Source organism: Myotis brandtii, unplaced genomic scaffold (assembly GCF_000412655.1).
Source record: "Myotis brandtii unplaced genomic scaffold, ASM41265v1 scaffold265, whole genome shotgun sequence".
NCBI classification, from domain to species: domain Eukaryota; kingdom Metazoa; phylum Chordata; class Mammalia; order Chiroptera; family Vespertilionidae; genus Myotis; species Myotis brandtii.
In genome coordinates, this window is record NW_005360086.1 from 2,044,973 (window position 1) to 2,064,180 (window position 19,208).

At 36.9% G+C, this 19,208-nt stretch overlaps 1 protein-coding gene across 8 annotated transcripts in view; it reads right to left on the reverse strand.

Moving 5' to 3' along the window:
• Nucleotides 1-19,208, reverse strand: part of MBTD1 (mbt domain containing 1) — a 46,341-nt gene that overhangs the window by 26,037 nt on the left and 1,096 nt on the right. For 2 of the 8 annotated variants that reach the window (XM_005868189.2, XM_005868194.2), the window contains exons 2-7: nt 18,948-19,009; nt 14,952-15,049; nt 7,850-8,025; nt 5,497-5,630; nt 4,091-4,205; nt 3,243-3,325 (exon numbers count right to left, since the gene is read on the reverse strand). In XM_005868189.2, coding sequence (XP_005868251.1) covers nt 3,243-3,325; nt 4,091-4,205; nt 5,497-5,630; nt 7,850-8,003 — 486 coding nt within the window. In that variant the 5' untranslated portion in view covers nt 8,004-8,025; nt 14,952-15,049; nt 18,948-19,009. Of the gene's footprint in view, nt 1-3,242; nt 3,329-4,090; nt 4,206-5,490; nt 5,631-7,849; nt 8,052-14,951; nt 15,050-15,406; nt 15,426-18,947; nt 19,010-19,208 lie in introns of those variants that run through there. The other 6 variants (XM_005868188.2, XM_005868192.2, XM_014541191.1 and 3 more) reach the window with 5 other exon arrangements.

A 19,208-nucleotide genomic window follows, 5' to 3' on the forward strand; every position in this document is an offset into this window, starting at 1 on the left:
ACAGATCTTTCAGACAATCAGAACAGCTTCCTCTTATCCTAGCTATGTTTATTAGGGAAAAGGGGAATGCTGATGCTTAAAAAAAAAAAAAAAGTCTGAAAACTACCACCTAGATAAAATAAAAGATACATCAGAAATGTGGCAACCGCCCTAACCAGTTTGGCTCGGTGGATAGAGCGTCAGCCTGCGGACTCAAGGGTCCCAGGTTTGATTCCGGTCAAGGGCATGTACCTTGGTTGCGGGCACATCCCCAGTAGGGAGTGTGCAAGAGTGATCAATGTTTCTCTCTCATCGATGTTTCCAACTCTCTATTCCTCTCTGTGAAAAATCAATAAAATATATTTTAAAAAAAGAAAAAAAAAAAAAGAAATGTGGCAACCATAATATACAGATTTCTAAGTAGATACATTTAATGACAACTGAGCTTCACTTCCATTGCTAAATTATAAAAAACATCACATGCTGTTGTAATTGAGTATAAACCACTATGCATAAATACTGCAGTTATCACACCCCACCCCCAAATTCCTGGTTCAATCAGAACAACTCTGCTTCCATGTCACACACTGGATGTTGTTGTTTTTTAAGTATGTTTTTATTGATTTCTTTTTAGAGAGATGGAGAGAGAGATAGAAACATCAATGAGGAGAGAGAATCATTGATCGGCTGCCTCCTGCACACTCCCTAGTGGGGATCAAGCCTGCAACCCAGGCATGTGCCCTTGACTGGAATCGAACCTGGGACCCTTCAGCCCATAGGCTGACGTTCTAGCCACTGAGCCAAACCAGCTAGGGCCACATTGGATTTTTTAAAAATTATGTTTGAATAAAGAATCCCCTAGCAGGGAAAGGCTCCCAACCTGTGCTCACGTTGAAGACAAGGCGTATATAGAGTCTGGAGGAAGCAGGCCCTACTGATGAACCAGTGTTAGGCAGATCTCGTGTTTCCAGCTGATGCCGAGAGTAGGTTTTCTAAAGCCAAAGCTAGTAACCCTCCCTGGAGACCTAAAAACCTATCTCAGGGGGAGAACCATGAAGAGTCAACTCTAAACAACAAAATCAAGTGTAGCATGAGGTGTGATCTAAACCAAATGGTTTCAGATGAAGATGCTGGTTAAGCCACAAAGCAAACTCATTAGTACTTATACTTAAAAATTACCGATCCAAGTTTTTTCCTATTTGATAAGGAGAAGGCAGTAAAGAAAGATGAGTGGAGCAGAAAGGCACTCGGTAACAGATGCCTCGCCTCTGCGTGCAAAAGAGGAGTCTCCACTGTATTATTATTATTTTAAAGTTGATTTTAGAAAAAAGGAAAAAAATGATTTTAGAGAGAGGGAGGGTAAGGGGGGAAACTGAGATACAGATAGACAGATAAGAGAGAAACACTGATCGGTTGCCTCCCTAAGTGCCCCAACTGGGGACTGAACCTGCAACCTGGATATGTGCCCTGACCAGGAATCGAACCCACCACATTCTGGTGTATGCTCCAACCAACTGAGCCATACCTGCCAGGGCCACAGCATTCATTATTGATAACACGATTAAAGCTAGATGCTCTATTTATATAACTAGAGGCCCGGTGCATGGTGGGGTCTGGCTGGCCCGCCCTAGGGTGGGGGTGGGTGAGAGGGGGACACAGGAGGTTGGTGGACCAGCCCCGCCCCTGGTTGAACTCTGGTCGAATGGACAATTTGCATATTACCCTTTTATTATATAGGATAATACTTTAATCTTAATAAAGCAAAGTTGAAAAGAAAATCAATTTCATTATTATAATTGAGATTTTCTTACAAAGAATTTTAATATAGTTTTATTATTCAAAGATATGGATGTGAAATAAAACATGAAATTGGGACTTTGATATGCTATTTAAAAAATATTCTTGACTACTTACATAAAATAGCTAGACATGGCTTATGATATTGAAACATAAAAACCAATATTAAAATAAAGATAGTAAAGAATAAAGGCTATTCAGGAGACAACAGACAAGTGTTCCAGGAATCTGGGATGAAAGACTTATTACAACTGAAAGCAAACTAATTCTGAGCTTCTTAGTACCAGAAGGAACTATCCCAAGAGACAGTTAAAGATCTGTTTAGCAATTCTCTTTAAAGCTCCTTTTGCCATGTATTTAATAGCTTTCACAAATGGGACACCACTATCAACATTACAGCAAAATAAATCACCCAAGTTCCACTGTGATAAGTATCTAAGATTCCACTTAAGTTGGTTCAGATAGTTACCGTGCCACCAGGACTAAGGGCTTAACACTTGTACTTTCAAGAAAGAAAACCAGCAAATGAATGAACTTGCTTTAATTTATATTTCTACCACTAAATTAATATGCTTGGCCTTGATCATGATCTTGTATTAGCCATGAATGAATGAAAATTCATTTGGATTTCCACAGCAAGAACTCAAACTCAGTTTTGTTTACATGCTATTATTTAAAAGTATAGCCCTAACTTAATAAAATGTTAAGTGTCAACAAAATTTCATTATTTTTCTAAATTCTCTTTTTTATACATGGTCAGTAGCAGATAGAACCTTTATATATAAATTGAACTTGTAGTCAGGTTACAAAAGCATTGTAGAAAAAAAAATGCAGATAGTTTATCACAGGCTCTTGAATCAAAAAGAAATAGAATCAAAAGGAAAGAACTTATCAACAGATACATTTTAAACATAACTGAATAATTTCTGATGCTTTGTAACAATCTAATTGCTAAAAAAAAATCTAGGAATGGGTTATGCATGATCTATATACCACATATTTCAGCCCACAATACTGTATTACTAATAGTTCCTTCTGTGCTTTGGTGCTTTTACATTTGGAGACAAAAATAAAACTGGAAGACAGACCCTTTCTTTTCTGAATTATCAGGTCAAATCACAAAGATTTAGGTAACATACATGATAGATGATTTCTATTGTTGAATCACATGACATTGCCACTGTATAACTACTTTTTATACAAAACCAGCAACTTAATATAAAAATTGGATGAGATTAGTATTTTTCCTTGTTTAAAATAATTTCAGATTGCAATTTCTTTATAAAAAGCTTTTACTTATAAAACTTATAGAAGTTATTTTTTAGCTATTGATAGGTATAATAAAAAACATTTCCATTACAAGGTATAAAATAAAGATCTAAGGATAAGATGCTTAGGTGTTATTGTATCTCCAGATTTAGCAATAAATAAGCGTTTCAATTTGAGGTGAGAAATTCCATACTCACATGTTTAAAGCAGGTAACTGGAGCTGCTATAAAGCTATTGCTATTGATGTAGTTACCCCAGCTGAAACCTTCCATGGAGACTACTGTTGAAATAAAAAGAAATTTAGATATATTACAATTCTCAAATCTTTTATCTTTAAAAAGGCTATTATTTTAAAATGTGAAATGATATAAAATTAACTTAGCACCTTTAAAGTTGTGTTTTTATGTAAAGATTAAAGAACTTCTCTAGATGAACATGAATTTTGGCATCAGTCACATTTGCAAACAAATAGCAGTTAAACTCTTTTACATACAACATATACTCCTCAGAAGTGAATTAAGAGCTCTCCAGTTATGAGAAGCAAAGAACAGCTGAGCAGGTGTTCATAACTAACATGCTATGGCTACTTTTGTTGTTATTCCCACACAGTTCTTACGTGAACCTCAGGGCTAAGTCTATCCAGTATCTACCACCTAATAGTAGGGCTTTCATTACTTTACTCCTTATTTACCTCCCGGCCAGAGAATATCCTATTAGAACGGTCCTTTCCTCTTTTGACTCGCTTCTACCCAATCCCCCGAAGCCTGCTGAATGTCCTATTTCTTTGCCAATTACCTTCACAACGCTCCCTACCACCCAAAGCACTGACAAACAGTACATAAAAAATACCAAACCAGATAAAAACCATTAATACAAAGGACGCTGTCACAAGTACCGCTGTCACAAGTACGGGGGAAGCCTAGTGTCATGTGCTAATAGGGCATAGAAATAGCTTAGTTTACTAGAAACCAAATTAGAATGTCACTAATTAAAACTAGATGAATCTATCAAATTATTTCACCTCTATTACATTCACTCACATTACCTGCTTTAGTCTTTGCTTGATTTTGCAAGGTAGCTTGATACTGAGCATATGCGGCTAGTTTAGCAACTAAAGGTTGTTTCTGAAGAACTTTTGCTTTCTTTGTTGGAGGCTTACCCTAAAACAAGAAGAGTTAAGTAAATAGGATTCTTTTCACCTCCCCCCCATCAAAAACTAATTTGATTGCATACTACTCATTCTGCTTAAGTAAACATCGAGGGTTTAGAAAATTATTAAAGCAGAGGGAACATACAAGGAATTTTAACATGAGAAATGTATTCTTGAGTTCTGGCACAATGTAGGTATCTAATATGGGTAGCAGAGCTGGCATAGACAAAAATAGCAATATGCAAATTAATATGTTAATAAAAAATTACATCCCATAAGATGTTAAAATATAGGCTGTGGTGGATACTTGATTCTTTCTTTTACTAGATAAAACCAGTGGTTATTCACTCATGCAGGTTGCCAAGCATTGCTATTTATATGGTAAGAAAAGATAATTTAACGTTTAAAGAGTAAGTGACTGAGGTTTATACCTTTAGCGCTAATGCAAAAGATCAATGACAAAATGATCATGGGCCAAATTCACAGTGTGACAAACTGCCATCCATTTGGGTACAGACCAATGCTCAGGATCTTTAGGCACTGTCTTTCTGAAATATAGAAATACATCTAAGTGATGTATTTCCTTAATTTGGGGGACTTAAATAATCCTTTCAGTGCTATGTAATGATCACAGTAATAAATTAAAGGAGAATAAGAAAAATGTGATCACAAAAATAAAATATATTACAAAAATCAGATATGCAATGCCTTTAAAACATTGTTTATATGCTACAATAGTAAATCTTAGACAAATGGTCAACTCTCCAGTTATTTTGTAGGTATTGATATACAGAGAAATATGATTTTCCTTCTATATCATGAATGTTTTCAAAAAGGTTAGTTGGATTAACCAAATACATTTGGGCAAGGTATCAAATGGGTTGTTATCAAAAGTACAAAGCAAAAATGATGGGAAAATAAAACCAAAGGGAAATCATATCCCCTCAAATGCTCAAAGATTCTACCTTAATGTTAACTCAAAAGAAAACAAGAGGGAAAATGGCTTCGATTTCTGCATATAGAAAGATATTTATTATATTTATAATTATTTAGAAAAAGGGTTTTTTTACCCACTTATACAATTCAGTTTATTCTGAATAATATGCCTTGTCTATTTATAATAATTGTCAATTCTACAGATGGAACAAACATGGGAGCTATTTCCTAAAAATGTGGGGTGTAAAATGGTAACTGACCAATGGGGCAGAGTGGAGTGCGGTGAATCACATCAAATGACAGATAAACAGTGAAAGCCATAGAAATAACAGATATAAAGAATAAGAAGGTTTCTGTACCGTTACCTGAAGTCTGGCCAAAATGCTTGCCTTCTTGGAATTAGACGAATAACTTCTTGAACACGAAACACTGCAGAAACGCTTTGTTTTGGAGTAAAAAGCATCTCGCACACCAACCATCCCACACATTTCACAGGTAGCTAATAGACAAAATAAAAAGACTGGTGTCATGATCATATAATAAAATCAATTTTAATCTAACAGTTTAATAATTTCTCCAATTACCTAAAAGTTTTAATTTAAAAATTTTCCTTCTCAAGGATAGAAAATTTCTTCTATCTGTTGTTATACAAATGGTAAAAAAGCCTAGACAAAAGTTAAGAGAAAAGATTGGTAAGATGCCATAGCTAGGAGTACTGAAGGTCTGACAGGCTCTAAAAAGGGTCAAAAAACACAAACAAATATTAAGTCAGATTCAACTAACATTTCCTTAGTGCTCACCAGGTGCCAGGCATTTTCATCTACATTATGAGCTGCAGTGTTTGAAAAGATTATAAACAAAAGATGAAAGGTGTAACACAACTGAGGAATAATACAAAGTATCGTGTAAGCCTTTAAAATATTGCAGAGATTGATACCTAAAAAACCAATTCTTGGAAAAACGCAAAGGGCAAAAGAACGAATCTCTCCAGATATGTTCAGGGACAAGACAAAGGGATAGGGCCCGAGCTTGAGGTATATATATGCTCTATTATTAACTAAAAAGGGCAAAACTCTACTATTGTGCATCTTTTTGTAAATTAGCTTAATGGACAATAACGTGAAAGGCAGAACAGAAAGAAGAAGGGTCACAAGAACTGAAGTTCAAAAAATATAAACAGGAATATACCCAGGAGTGGAACTGCTTAGTTATATGGTTGTACTTTTCAATTTTTTTTTTTGAGAATTTGTCATACTGTGTTTCTTTTTTTCCTTTTTAAAGTTTATTTTTAATTGATTTTAGAGAAAGAAGGAGAGGAGGACAAAGGGATAGGAAAGATAGGGAGGGATGGACGAGGAGAGAAAAGAAGAGGGAGAGGGTGATAGAGAAACATTGATCAGTTGCCTCCTGTAAGCACCCTGACTGGGGATTGAACCCACAACCTAGGCATGTGCCTGACCTAGAATCGAACCCATAACCTTTTGGGTGTTAAGGGACAACACTCCAACCAACTGAGCCTTTAGGCCAGGGCACAAGATGGCTGAATTTAGTAAGTAAAAGGTTACTGAAGAGCTTCAAAGTCTTATACCTTGGTTTAAAAAAAAGATCAACCACAAAAGCACATGACTGGTTTAATTGGTTTATTTCATGTGGTACAGATCAAAGGGTTTTAGTTATTTGTAAATTCAGTATTAGTTTAAAAAAATGTTAAAGCAATTTTGTTGGCATGAATGGAAACATACTGTCCTGAAAAGAAGGGAGAGAAAAGACTGAACCCCCTTCTGCCCAAATCACACCGTGTGACCAACCATTTGCCTGAGGTATTTTCCAGGATGTGGATCTTTCAATCCTAAATCCAGGACAGTCTTGGACAAATTGTTACCCTATTACTGTATAATCTAAAGTATCCCCAGAAACAAGCAAGCAGGACACTGAAGAATTAAATCCCTGTGCTACTATGAGAAATGGCTAGGGCAACTATGGTTACTTAGTGTGCCCGAGACATGCTAGAACTATGTCACCGTACAAAAATTAGAATTATCTGTGTACCTTTAAAAAGCAACATTAAGCCTGGCTGGTGTTGCTCAGTGGTTGAGTGTCGACCCATAAACTAGGAGGTCACAGATCGATTCTTATCAGGGCATATGTCTGGGTTCTGGGCTTGATCCCCAGTAGGGGGTGTGCAGGAGACAGCTGATCAATGATTCTCTCTCTCTCTCTCCCTCTCTGAAATCAATTAAGAAAAATATAAAAAAAAATAAAAAGCAACATTAAGACCAAAAGATAGACGTTAGAGCACAGATACTTTGGGTTTAATATAAAGAATATTCACTAGATACCCAATCACTGGAAGTATTAAAACAGAAAACTTACAAGAAATTGTCATAGAGGAAAAGTCTCTTTCAAATCTATAAGTATTATCTTCCACACTTTCAATCACATAAGATTTCATTATCTAATCTTAAAATTAAGTCCACATTAAGTTTCTCAACAGCTTTCTCTTTTCATTTTGTTTTACTTGCTTTCCACCGGAAGGTGGTTGGTAGACAAAATAAAGAGATCAAGCACAAACCCAATGATCTACTCTAGAACTATAAGTTTCTTCAAACTGCCCTTTAAAAATTCTAAGGGAGGGAAATGACAGAAGATATGGAATCAAAACATAACCTTAAAACATAAAGTTGTATAGCAGGTGAAGGCTGAGGCGTTCATACTCACCCATGCCAGATTTGCCATCTGGGTACGTGTAGACTTGTCCATTGTTTTTGATAATTGGGAGATTAGAAGGTAAAGGAGCAACTTCCTCTTCACTCTCCTCAGAGCTGGAGCTGCTACTTGTGTCCTCACTGCAGCTATCATAACCGTCAAACATCCCGAATGAGTCTCTTCTTTTCCTTTGGGATCGTGAATAATGTTCAATCTTAAAAGTACAAGAAATTAGTAATACATGACACAGCACTTATATACACCCCCTAAAAGACCTTAGTTCAAAATTTGGCAAATGGAATTTGAAAAATGAAAACCTAGCCCTGAGAAATGGTAATTTTATTTTATAATGAAAAGCTAAACGTTTGTGTCAAAATGGAGTCCTCCACTTATCTGAGACACAAATTTATTAGCTACAATGTTAGCTAACAAGAATAACAATAATGATGGTAAGAACACAGACTGAATCAGAAGCTCATCCTGTAATTCAAGTTTTGCCATAAACTGGGTGTGTCACTTCTCTATAAAAGAGATTACATCAGTTGATTTAAAAAAATTTGTGCTAAAATACACACAACATTTAAATTTGCATTTAATCTCTAAAACTGCCAACGTCTAGACCAGTGGTCGGCAAACTCATTAGTCAACAGAGCCAAATATCAACAGTACAACGATTAAAATTTCTTTTGAGAGCCAAATTTTTTAAACTTAAACTATATAGGTAGGTGCATTGTTATTAACTTAATTAGGGTACTCCTAAGGCTTAGGAAGAGCCACACTCAAGGGGCCAAAGAGCCGCATGTGGCTCACAAGCCGCAGTTTGCCGACCACTGGTCTAGACAAGCAATTTCAACCAGTGTGCTGCAAGAATTTTTAAAACATGCAATATCTAACTATTTAGTCATTGACCTCTTTTTCCTTAGACTGTCAAATTCAAAAATGACAACAGCCAACACAACAATAATTGCCCAGTGTGTCTTGAACCGTAAGTATATATGTGATATAATAGAGTAGCATCTTATTGGTAACATTACATAATAAGGTTGCATCTGATTGGTTAATTCTTGGCACCAGAAATTCTTATATAGAAGTATAGGCACCTGATTCTTTTAAAAGCCACTTTGGAGCCCTGCCTGGGTAGCAGAGTCAGTTAGAGCGTCATCTCAATACGCCAAGGTTGTGGGTTCAATCCCCAGTCAGGGAACATACAAGAATCAACCAATGAATTCATAAATAAGAACAACAAATTGATATTTCTCTCTCAAATTAATACATAAAATGTCACTTTGGAGCAAAAAGGGTAGGTAATTACTATTTTTTTCCTGAGCAGGTCTCAACAGGTTTAAAATACCCAGTTATTGTAAATAGATGTGCAGCCATCCAGGCTTTGTTGTTCCACTTATAGTGAGAATAGGTTTCACATAATTCTTAAGGGCCCTAGGATTTTCAGAATGGTAAGTGAGCACTGGCTTCAATTCTCACCATCTGAATTAGACCCTAACAAGAGAGTCAGCCTGCCTTCGAAGCTAGGCAGTGACTTCTCTTCTCTCGCTATGGAAGTCCTAAATGGCATCTCCTTCCAATATAAGGCTGTTTCCACTGAAAATGTGTTGTGTAGTGTAGCCATCTTCATTGTCGTAGCTAGGTCTTCTGCACAGCTTGTTGCAGCTTTTACATCAGCACTTTGCTGTTTCATCTTGCACTTCTGTTATGGAGAAGGCTTCTTTCCTTAAACCTTATGAACCAGCATTTGCTAGCTTCTAACTTCTGCAGTGTCCCCATCACTCTCAGCCTTCCTACACTGCAAGAGAGTTAGGGCCTTGCTTTAGGTTAGGTTTTGGCTTAAAGGAATGTTGTACTTGGTTTGATCTTCTATCCAGACCACTAAAATTTGCTCCATAACAAGGCTGTTTCACTTTCATAACATTTGTATGTTCACTGGAACAGCACTTTCAAACTTCAAGACTTTTTCCTTTGCATTCACAACTTGGCTCTATGGCACAAGAGCCCTAGCTTTTTACAAAAATATATTTTTATTGATTTCAGAGAGGAAGGGAGAGGGATAGAGAGATAGAAACGTCAATGATGAGAATCATTGGTCAGCTGGCTCCAGCATGCTCCACACTGGGGATCGATCCCACAATTCAGGCATGTGCCCTGATGGGGAATCAAACCTTAACCTCCTGGTTCATAGGTCGATGTTCAGCCACTGAGCCATGCCAGCTGGGCAAGAGGCCTAGCTTTTGACATGCCCTTCTCAGTAAGCTTAATCATTTCTAGATTTTGAGTGAGAGGTGTGCAACTCTTCCTTTCACTTGAATACTTAGAGGCCATTATAGGGTTATTAATTGGCCTAATTTCAATATTGTTGTCTCAGACTAAGGAGGCCCAGGGCAGGAAGATGGGGAATGACCCATCAGAACTTACACAATATTTATCAATTAAGTTTGCTGTCTGGCATAGGTGTGGTTGCTGGCTCCCTAAAGCAATTACAATAGTAATGTCAAAGATCACTGATCACAGATCACAATAAATAATGAAAAAGTTTGCCCTAGCTGGTTTGGCTTAGTGGATAGAGCGTCGGCCTGCAGACTGAAGGGTCCCAGGTTCCATTCCAGTTGAGGCACATGCCCGGGTTGTGGGCTCGATCCCCAGTAGGGGGCATGCAGGTGGTGGCCAATCAATGATTATCTCTCATCATTGATGTTTCTCCCTCTCTCTTCCTCTCTGAATTCAATAAAAATATGTATTTAAAAAATAATGAAAAAGTTTGAAATGTTACAAGAATTACCAAAATGTGACACAGAGACACAAAATGATCAAATTCTATTGGAAAAATGGTTCTAATAAGCTTGCTCAGTGTAGGGTTGCCCCTAACACTCAAAATGCAGTAACAGTTAGGTACTATTCTTCTAGTTATGTCCCTACTCTTGATTTTAATCTTAGTTCAAAAAGATAAACAAAACTCCTTTTTTGCTGCATCTATGGTGAGGATAAGACCATTCTCAGCAATCAGACTGTCAACATTCCAGAAAATGTTGACCTCACTCTGAATTCAGGGATGCAGTTATTGTGAAGGTCAATCTAGAACTCGGTCTCCTTGGAAGAAAAAAGAGGGTTGACCAGTAGTGGGGAACTAGAAGTGAACTGGCTCCTGTTCACACTATCTGCAGTCATGTACAGAATGTGATGATCAAGGATGTTACATTGGTGTTACAAGATGAGGTCTGTGTACGCTCACTTCCTCATCAATATAAATATTCAGGCGAATGGTTCTTTGTTGAAACCCAAAATTTCTTGGGCTAAAAAACAAAACAAAATACATGAAGTATTCACTGTCAATCTTTTTGCAGAAAATTTCCCAAACACCTCTTCCTAATGATATTGAGCCCTTAAATTTCTTCAGGAAGGGCTAGTGAGTACAGTATTCCCTGAGTTCTTGGCATAGTCAAAATTGTTTTTCTACAGTCTTGACATTTAAAGGGCAGTTGACTGAATATAAAATCATTGGTTAGCATTTTCTTTCCTCATGTTGCTCTACTGTTGAGTTTATCTTCTGATATGAACTTTTGATGTTCAGATTCAGATCTTTTATTTCCAGAGTTTTCTTCGATGATAGTTTTAAATATTATACTTTTTTTCCTTATTAGGGACAATAATTACACACATTAGATTTAAAATATTTTTATTGATTTCAGAGAGGAAGGGAGAGGGAGAGATAGAAAGAAACATCAATGATGAGGGTGAATCATTAATCGGTTGCCTCCTGCATGCCCTACACTGGGGATCGAGCCCACAACCCAGGCATGCGCCCTGACTGGGAATCGAACTGTGACCTCCTAATTTATAGGTTGACGCCCAACTACCAAATCACACTGGCCAGGCCACATTAGGTTTTTTTAGACCCATCTTCCATTTAAACTGTCAAATAACAAAAAAATGAATCTCATTTTCTGGATTGTTTTCCTGCTTTTCTTCAATGTATTTTATTATATTCACATTGGAATCTATTGTTCAGTGGGAACTTTATTATAACTGGTCTTCATTTCTGACTTTTTTCATCTTTTTTCCTTCACTTTTCTGAGTTTGATCTACTTTAAGTTGATTTCTTCCTATTGTTCGTTCCTTTCTTTATACTTTTATATTTCTGATTCAAGGTGTTGCTCCCCCTTCCCACCTCCCCCATCAATTGAAATGCTTTGATTCACACTGTTTCTTTCTTAGAGCAGTTCTGTATGGAGATGGTCCACTCTTTTCTCTTTCGATTCATTTCATGGTCAGAGTTCCTAGTCCATGAATACATCTTAAGTTTACTTTCTCTTTCTTTTCCTGAAGCATCATTAATTTTTTTCCCCTTTTCTTTCTCTTCACTACCATTTCTCCAAGTCTCCATATCTTCACCCCTTCCCTATGAAGCAATGCTTTTAATTTAAGGCTATCCATTTCGGTAGATTACTTTCAAGTTCTTCTCTGTGGTTAGAGCTAAAAACTATCAAATTTCAAACCTGTATTCAGTATTTTGGAACTTAGTGTTGGAATTTTTCTCTTGGAACTGATATTTTGTGCTTCATCTAAATCTTCCATGCCCCTAAACTTTTTCAGTGAACCTGTTAAGCTTTCCCTCACTCACTCTTCACATCCACAGTAAAGAGCAGAAGGAGCTCTTAGAATCTGATTTACTTCTCTACTTATAGGTAATCTGAAGGTTGTGTTAAACTGTTTCTTAATAATACTGAAGGCACAGGTAGTGTTTGATTTATATGTGCTCTTTGTTGGTTTTATAGGTTTGTAGAAAAGTGGGTGGGAAAATTGGATCAGGCTAGACCTAGAAGTCTACACATGCATATTTAAGTAGTATATTAGAATATATTATTTTAGAAATACTGCTTTTGTCACTTTCTAAAATACTTCAACTGTCATTAGATTCACTTTTTGTATCATCTAACAGTTTTCCAGAGTAAGTCTTCTTCATTTTTATCTCATTTGGTTCAGAAACATAGTTTGCCCTATAGGGGTTTATTTGTAAATTTCATAATAACATCTTACAGGATTACTTTTTATGGTGACTTGCAAAGGTCTCATAATTATTAATACAGTTAACATTTATAGGACACTTAGTGTTAGGCACAGTCTAAGTACTTAATGTGTAGTGATATATTTAACCTTTATAAGTACTATTACTCCCATTTTATAGATGAGGAAGTAGAGGCTCAAATAGACTAAGCAATTTGGCCAAGGCCATACAGCTAAAATGAACACTAATAATATGAGTCAGAGGAATGATCTTAAATCTGGGTTAAATTTTAACTGCTCTTCTCTTTTTTCTTAATTATGGTTCTGTTATTTAACATCCGCATGCTTAGAAAACAAGGATCAAATAAAACTGAAAACTTGTGTTAAGTGACTAAGTCCTTGAATATAAGGTGATGGGATGACTGCAGGTGGGGAAACCTCACCTACTTTTGAGCATATATGGTGACTCTTCACCCAACACAGTGGAAGTAAAAAGAGAATATCTAAAATTCATGCACTGAGTAATATAAACCTAATATTTAGAATAATGGAGGTAAATACTAGATAAAAAAGCTAAATGAATTAAAAGTAGTTGGTCTCAAGAGAGCTGAATTGGGAAAAGGATTGCTACAATTGATATTTTTTTGGCAGTACTTTTATCACTGTTTAATATTGTACTATCAAATGCATGTCTTTTACAAAAATAACTGTTCATTTTTAAAGTATAAACTACATTTTGAAAATTCATGAAACTAATAAAATTTGAGAGACATCTGGCACTGGCAAATTTATGTAGGAAGGCAAATTTATGCCATCTTTTTGGAACGCAACTTGACATTATTTATGAAAACCTTTTGACCATGTAATTCCACCTTTACAAATCTGCCTCCAGGACACAAGAATCTATGTGGAAAGGTTTCTTGCAGCAATAACGTAATAATTAAAAAACTCACCATCATTAGGAGAACGATTAGCAATAGGTAAAAGTGAAAAACATAAACTGTAAGTGATGAATAGCACAACTCACTTTATATATGCTGGTGTATGCAGAGATTGCTTGTTTATATATGGATTTTAGAAAGACACTAGAAGGAAAAGCTAAACTCTTAACAGGGTGAGAATGGGATGGGAGAATGATTTAAACATTTTTATATTTTTCATTTTCTTTTTTTAAACAGCAAAAAGTAAACACAAGCTTTTATAGTGGCAAAATGTGAGGAGTCACAAATCAGTAGAATTTCATTTTCCTACTATAACTGTCACCCTGATGAACCTTCCCCCCTATAAAATCTACAAAGTAATTAAAAGATACAGCCACTAACTTGTTGGATAATCTAACAAAAGTTCCAATGAAAGTCTAAAAGTTTCTAGGAGACATTTTACAGAAAAGATTTGAGATTCTAAATGTATAAATATGCAAACAATAATAGTATAATTTCGATATGAATAAACTCATTAACAGTTAACATCTATTACCCAAACTAGTAGCGTGGCCCACATAATTTTCCAAGTTTTATATTTTGTCCTAAGTCGTTAAATTTGAAAATTTTATGTGTGAACTTACAAAATTCAAAATAAAAATTAATAGATATGCTATAATGACTGGACTCAGTAGAAGATTAAAGAGCTATTTAGCTCTTATGGTCTCTTCCCCATTCCACCATAAGATGAAAAGCACAGTCCAGCATAGTGATACAATTCACCAGCCTAAACAGGTATGTCTTCATTCTTTCTAAGCTTACTATTAGGAGGAAAATAAATGGTAAGGATTTGGGATTACTGAGTTTTTGTTTCCCACAAGTTCAATGTGAAATAAACTCAGGTTAATGATATTATCAGGAGGAAATGGAAATTAATATCCTGAATAACCTACCTAGAGAAAGTGAAAAGTACCCAGGGAATGACAGGAGAGGTCAATATATTACATAACTATACTCTAAGATTTAAAGTAACAGTGAGCAAAAGGAAGCTACTCCTTGATCTATAAGAAATACAAATTTCTACTTCTTTGGGTTCCGGTTCTATCACTTATGACTTTGGATATTAACAATAACTTGGGTCTCAGTTTCCGTCTCTTCAAAATAAGGAAAATACCACTTACCACACAGAAAGGATGTATGATAAAATAAATAATTCACATGAATGGACTTTCAGTTCTTCAGAAGAAAGCTATGAATCCTTAAGTATGAACCTGAAAAGCTATTAAAAATAAGACAACCATGTCAAAATTACGTCTGAAACATAGTAGCCTAGAGGGTCTTAAAGATCATCATTAGCTATCAATTTACCCAAATGACAGAATTCATACTAAAGCTGTAGTGCAAATGCAGTCTGAGTGATTGAACGATATTATTTATTAATATGTTAATATAGCGAAAACAAGTTAAACAGGTTATTCAGCAACAGGTTGGCTAGATATAACCTAAAAATACTAATGTAAACTGATGGTATTCTCTTGGTGCTTATCTTTTAAAAACATATTTGGAGCTAGTTGCTCAAAAGATATATAATCACTAAGCAATAATAACTATGGGTAATTAGTAATGAAACAATCACCCTGGCTCAGTTGGTTGAGCATTGTCCTGTGCACCAAAGGGTCACCTGTTTGATTCCTGGTCAGGGCACATAACCAGGTTGGAGGGTTCAATCCTGGATTGGGGTGAATACAGGAGGCAACAGATCGATGTTTCTTGTTTTCACATCGATGTTTGTTTCCCTCCCTCCCTCCCCCCCTCCCTCTCTTTTCCTCTCTCTAAAAAAAAAAGGTTAAACACCTATGGGGACACAGGAGGTTATTTTTCTGGTGTATAAAATAATCTGAAACTAACTAATTAAAGTTTTGAAACCTAAAATTAAAGTAATAGGTGGTATTAACCAATACTTATTGAGCAATAGATACAAATTATTATGCTAAGCACCAGAAATACAAAAAAGTGTTAGGTTTAGTATGTCCTAGGACTAGACGGCAAAACTATGGCCAAACAGTGGGGAAGACAAGAAATTACTGTATTAATTAAGAAATACTGTATACAACCGGTTCTTTAAGAATGAAGTAGGAATTGGGTAACACAGTGAAAAGGGACAAAGAAAAAGGAATCCTGGAAAGATAACACTTAAATTATCATTTATAGCAGCTTACATTTTCTTATACAATGGTCACATCTGATTAGAAATTTACAGAAACCTTAGGAGGGAGGGAGGCAGATTTCAGCCCATATTTTAGATGAGAAAAATGAAGCTCAAGAGATTAGGGAACTTGCCTAAGATCACAGGGCAGGAGGCGGCAGAGCTAAAACCAGGCCAGTTTGCCAACTCTGCCCAGAGCTCATTTCTACTATGCTAGGTTATCAATATTAAAGTGAGAACTAGAAGGGAGCTCAGAAATCTTCTAATGCAGTGTTTCCCTAGCCAATGTGATAAACTTTGTGGGACATGCATTAAAAACATATATTCCCAGACCCCACTACAAGCCTACTGGATGATAACCTCCAGGAGAGAGGTTTTGTATTTTTACAAGAAATCTACAGTAAGAGGTGATTCTAGAGACTAGCTGAGCTTGGGAAATACTGTTGCATATCTATATGTCCAATATGGCATAGATGCAGCTATTTAAATGTACACCGATCACATCAATGAAGTGGGGGGAAAAACAATCGGGTTCCTCAGTAGCATTACCTACCCTAAGTGCTCAATAGCCACATGTGGCTAGTGACTACTATACTGGACAGCACCGATATAGGGCATTTCCATTACTGCAGAAAGTTCTATGGGATGATGGGGGTTCTACACCAACCCTTTAACTGTGAGGATAAGAAAACAGGCACATGAAGCTAGTTAGTGGCAAGAATTGAAATTCTAACCTACTCTGCCAATTCCCCTCTTATTATATAATTTCGTCTCACCTCAAATTCAGGATTTATTCTAATATAATTATTTTCTTTCCACTCTTGTGGATCCAGCAAAGCAAGAAAACTCTAAATTTGTGGGGGAAAAGGTCTAAATAAAAGGTTCATTTTTTTAAAAAAATCACAAAATTAAATCTAAACCAGCTGCAATTACTGTATTAAATTAAAAGTAATCTTAGTTAAGAATATCCTAGTGTTAGGAGGCATATCCTAGCCTGTTTGAACTATTTTAAGTCTTTCCTCTTCTAGTGTCATGATGTTTTTATCTTTAACTAATGATACATTTCACGACTTACCTTAAAATTATAAATGTGAAATGGTTAAATCTTATTTAGCAAACAGTTTAAAGATGAAAGACTGAGAAACAAGTGGCAACCAAAAAACTTGTCTAATTTTAGAATGTGGCCACTCAAACCACTGAACTCCTGTGGCTTATAGTAATTCAGTGGTTTAGTATTTATGCCTTAAAACATTGTTTTCACTTCTAAGCATAATTTTACCTTTTGACTACTAGGTCATGTTTTAACAAGTTAAATTGTTTTAGCTTCCAATGTAACTGAGGAACTAGAAGCACCTGAACATCTAGGAAGGTTTGGACACTAATTAAGTGAATATATAACCAGCCATAAAATACAGCAATGTCTCCTTTAAAATAAAACCAGTTGTTCCTGTCTAGTATGTTTAGAATGCAAATGTCTCCAAAGTTAGTCAACTTAAGTCATGACAGTTCATGTTTAAAGCAAGCAGGAAATAACTTGGAGCTCCATATTACAGTGTTTGAAACTTTAAAGACAGAATTATACAGCTCTATTAAATTTTTTTTAGTATCTAGTATTCATTGCCATGTTAAATTCCAGTGACTAAATTTAGAAATACCATATGTGAAAGTTTGTAGAAAATTAAAAATTAAATGGTTAAAAAACATGACCCAAATAAGATACTTATGAACCCATACTTAAGACAGTTTTTGCCATAATTTACAAGGCGTCCAGAAGCCTGGGATGGGGTTCTATATAAATAGAAGCAATTTGTTATTCCGAGGAGGTGGTGAAAAAGACAGCTATTTTCTTTCTAAACACTCTTTGGTGTTGAGGTAAACACATGAAAAAAACACCACACAGTCTAAGCACACTAGAGCAGAGCAACAGTCTCGAAGTCATTTTAAAAAGGGGAGAGAAAACACGGTGTTCTACCATTTTAAACGGGCCTGGGAGTTTAAAATGGCTTTTAGACCAGATTCATGACTTCTACAGTTTATCTGTTATGTCTTAACTCCCACTTCACCATATTAGGAAGATTCTGAAGCCAACAAAACTACTTTTGGTGGCAGCATATAGCTCACCAAGTGAAGGAGAACATTAGAAAGAGGCTCAGGGACAGACCATAGTAGGAACTGAACTCTCTACTAGCAAGTGCTCAATCCTGGCTCATAACACTGCAAGGAGCATGAAACACATTGCAAACTCGAAGCAAATATTAAAGTGTTGCAAAAGTCTCAAATCTCATTAAAGAGTTGGGGGCGGGGGGCAGAGACGGCCATGAAAGCGTTGCGTTGTGTAGGAGGGGCCCTGAGAAGGAAGACCAGCTGGAAAGGAACACACAGGCCAACAAGGGCGAGGGATGGGGGTCTTCTGATGCCTCCGCCAAGAGGAGCTTGACAGCTCCACTCCTGTCCCCAGGAGGCAATCTCAGGCATCCTTAAGGGAAGTGGTTTAGGTAACAAAGCAAAGGTGATTATACAGATGATGCTAAACTTTCTAACTTCAAAAGGATGCTCTATTGAGGGACAACAGCCCGAACCCCCCCCAGGCCGCAATCCCCAAGCTTCCCGTAGAAAAGCACCCATCATTCTCGGACAGACAGACCAGCACCTTTGAAACCGACCCAGCAAAACTCTTCAGCGGGCCCTCCCCATGCCCCCAGCCCTCCTCTCTCCACTTCCCTGCCGCTCCTTCCTGGCGCACAAAACACAGGCCAGGGAGCGGTGGGTGGGTGGGGAGGATGTGAGAGGAAATTTGAGAAGTAAAAAAAGGGAGCAACCTAACAAGGACATGCATGAGACTCTAGGGTCTGTTAAGGGCAGGAAAATAAGTAGAACTACTGAAAAAAACACATACAAAAACCCGGAGCAGGCTTTCCTGGGCAGCAGGGACCGCGTGTGCAGGGGCTGAAGCCGAGGGCAGACTACCTACCACTTGTCAGAGGCTGCAGAGGGGGCGGCGGCTTGGGGTGACCTCTAACGTCCCTTCCAACTCTGAAACGTGAGGATTTTCATTTCACAAAAGAGAACGCAAGGGTCCTAGAGGCTAGCTGCCCACCACTTAGAACCCTTTTTATTTTAAACTAACGCAGCCGGGGCGGCTGCTTCCCCAACACCACTCCCACCTCGCCCTCCCACACGTGCCCACCCCGCCCCCTTTCAACATCCACCTCCACGTGCAAAATGCCTCGCG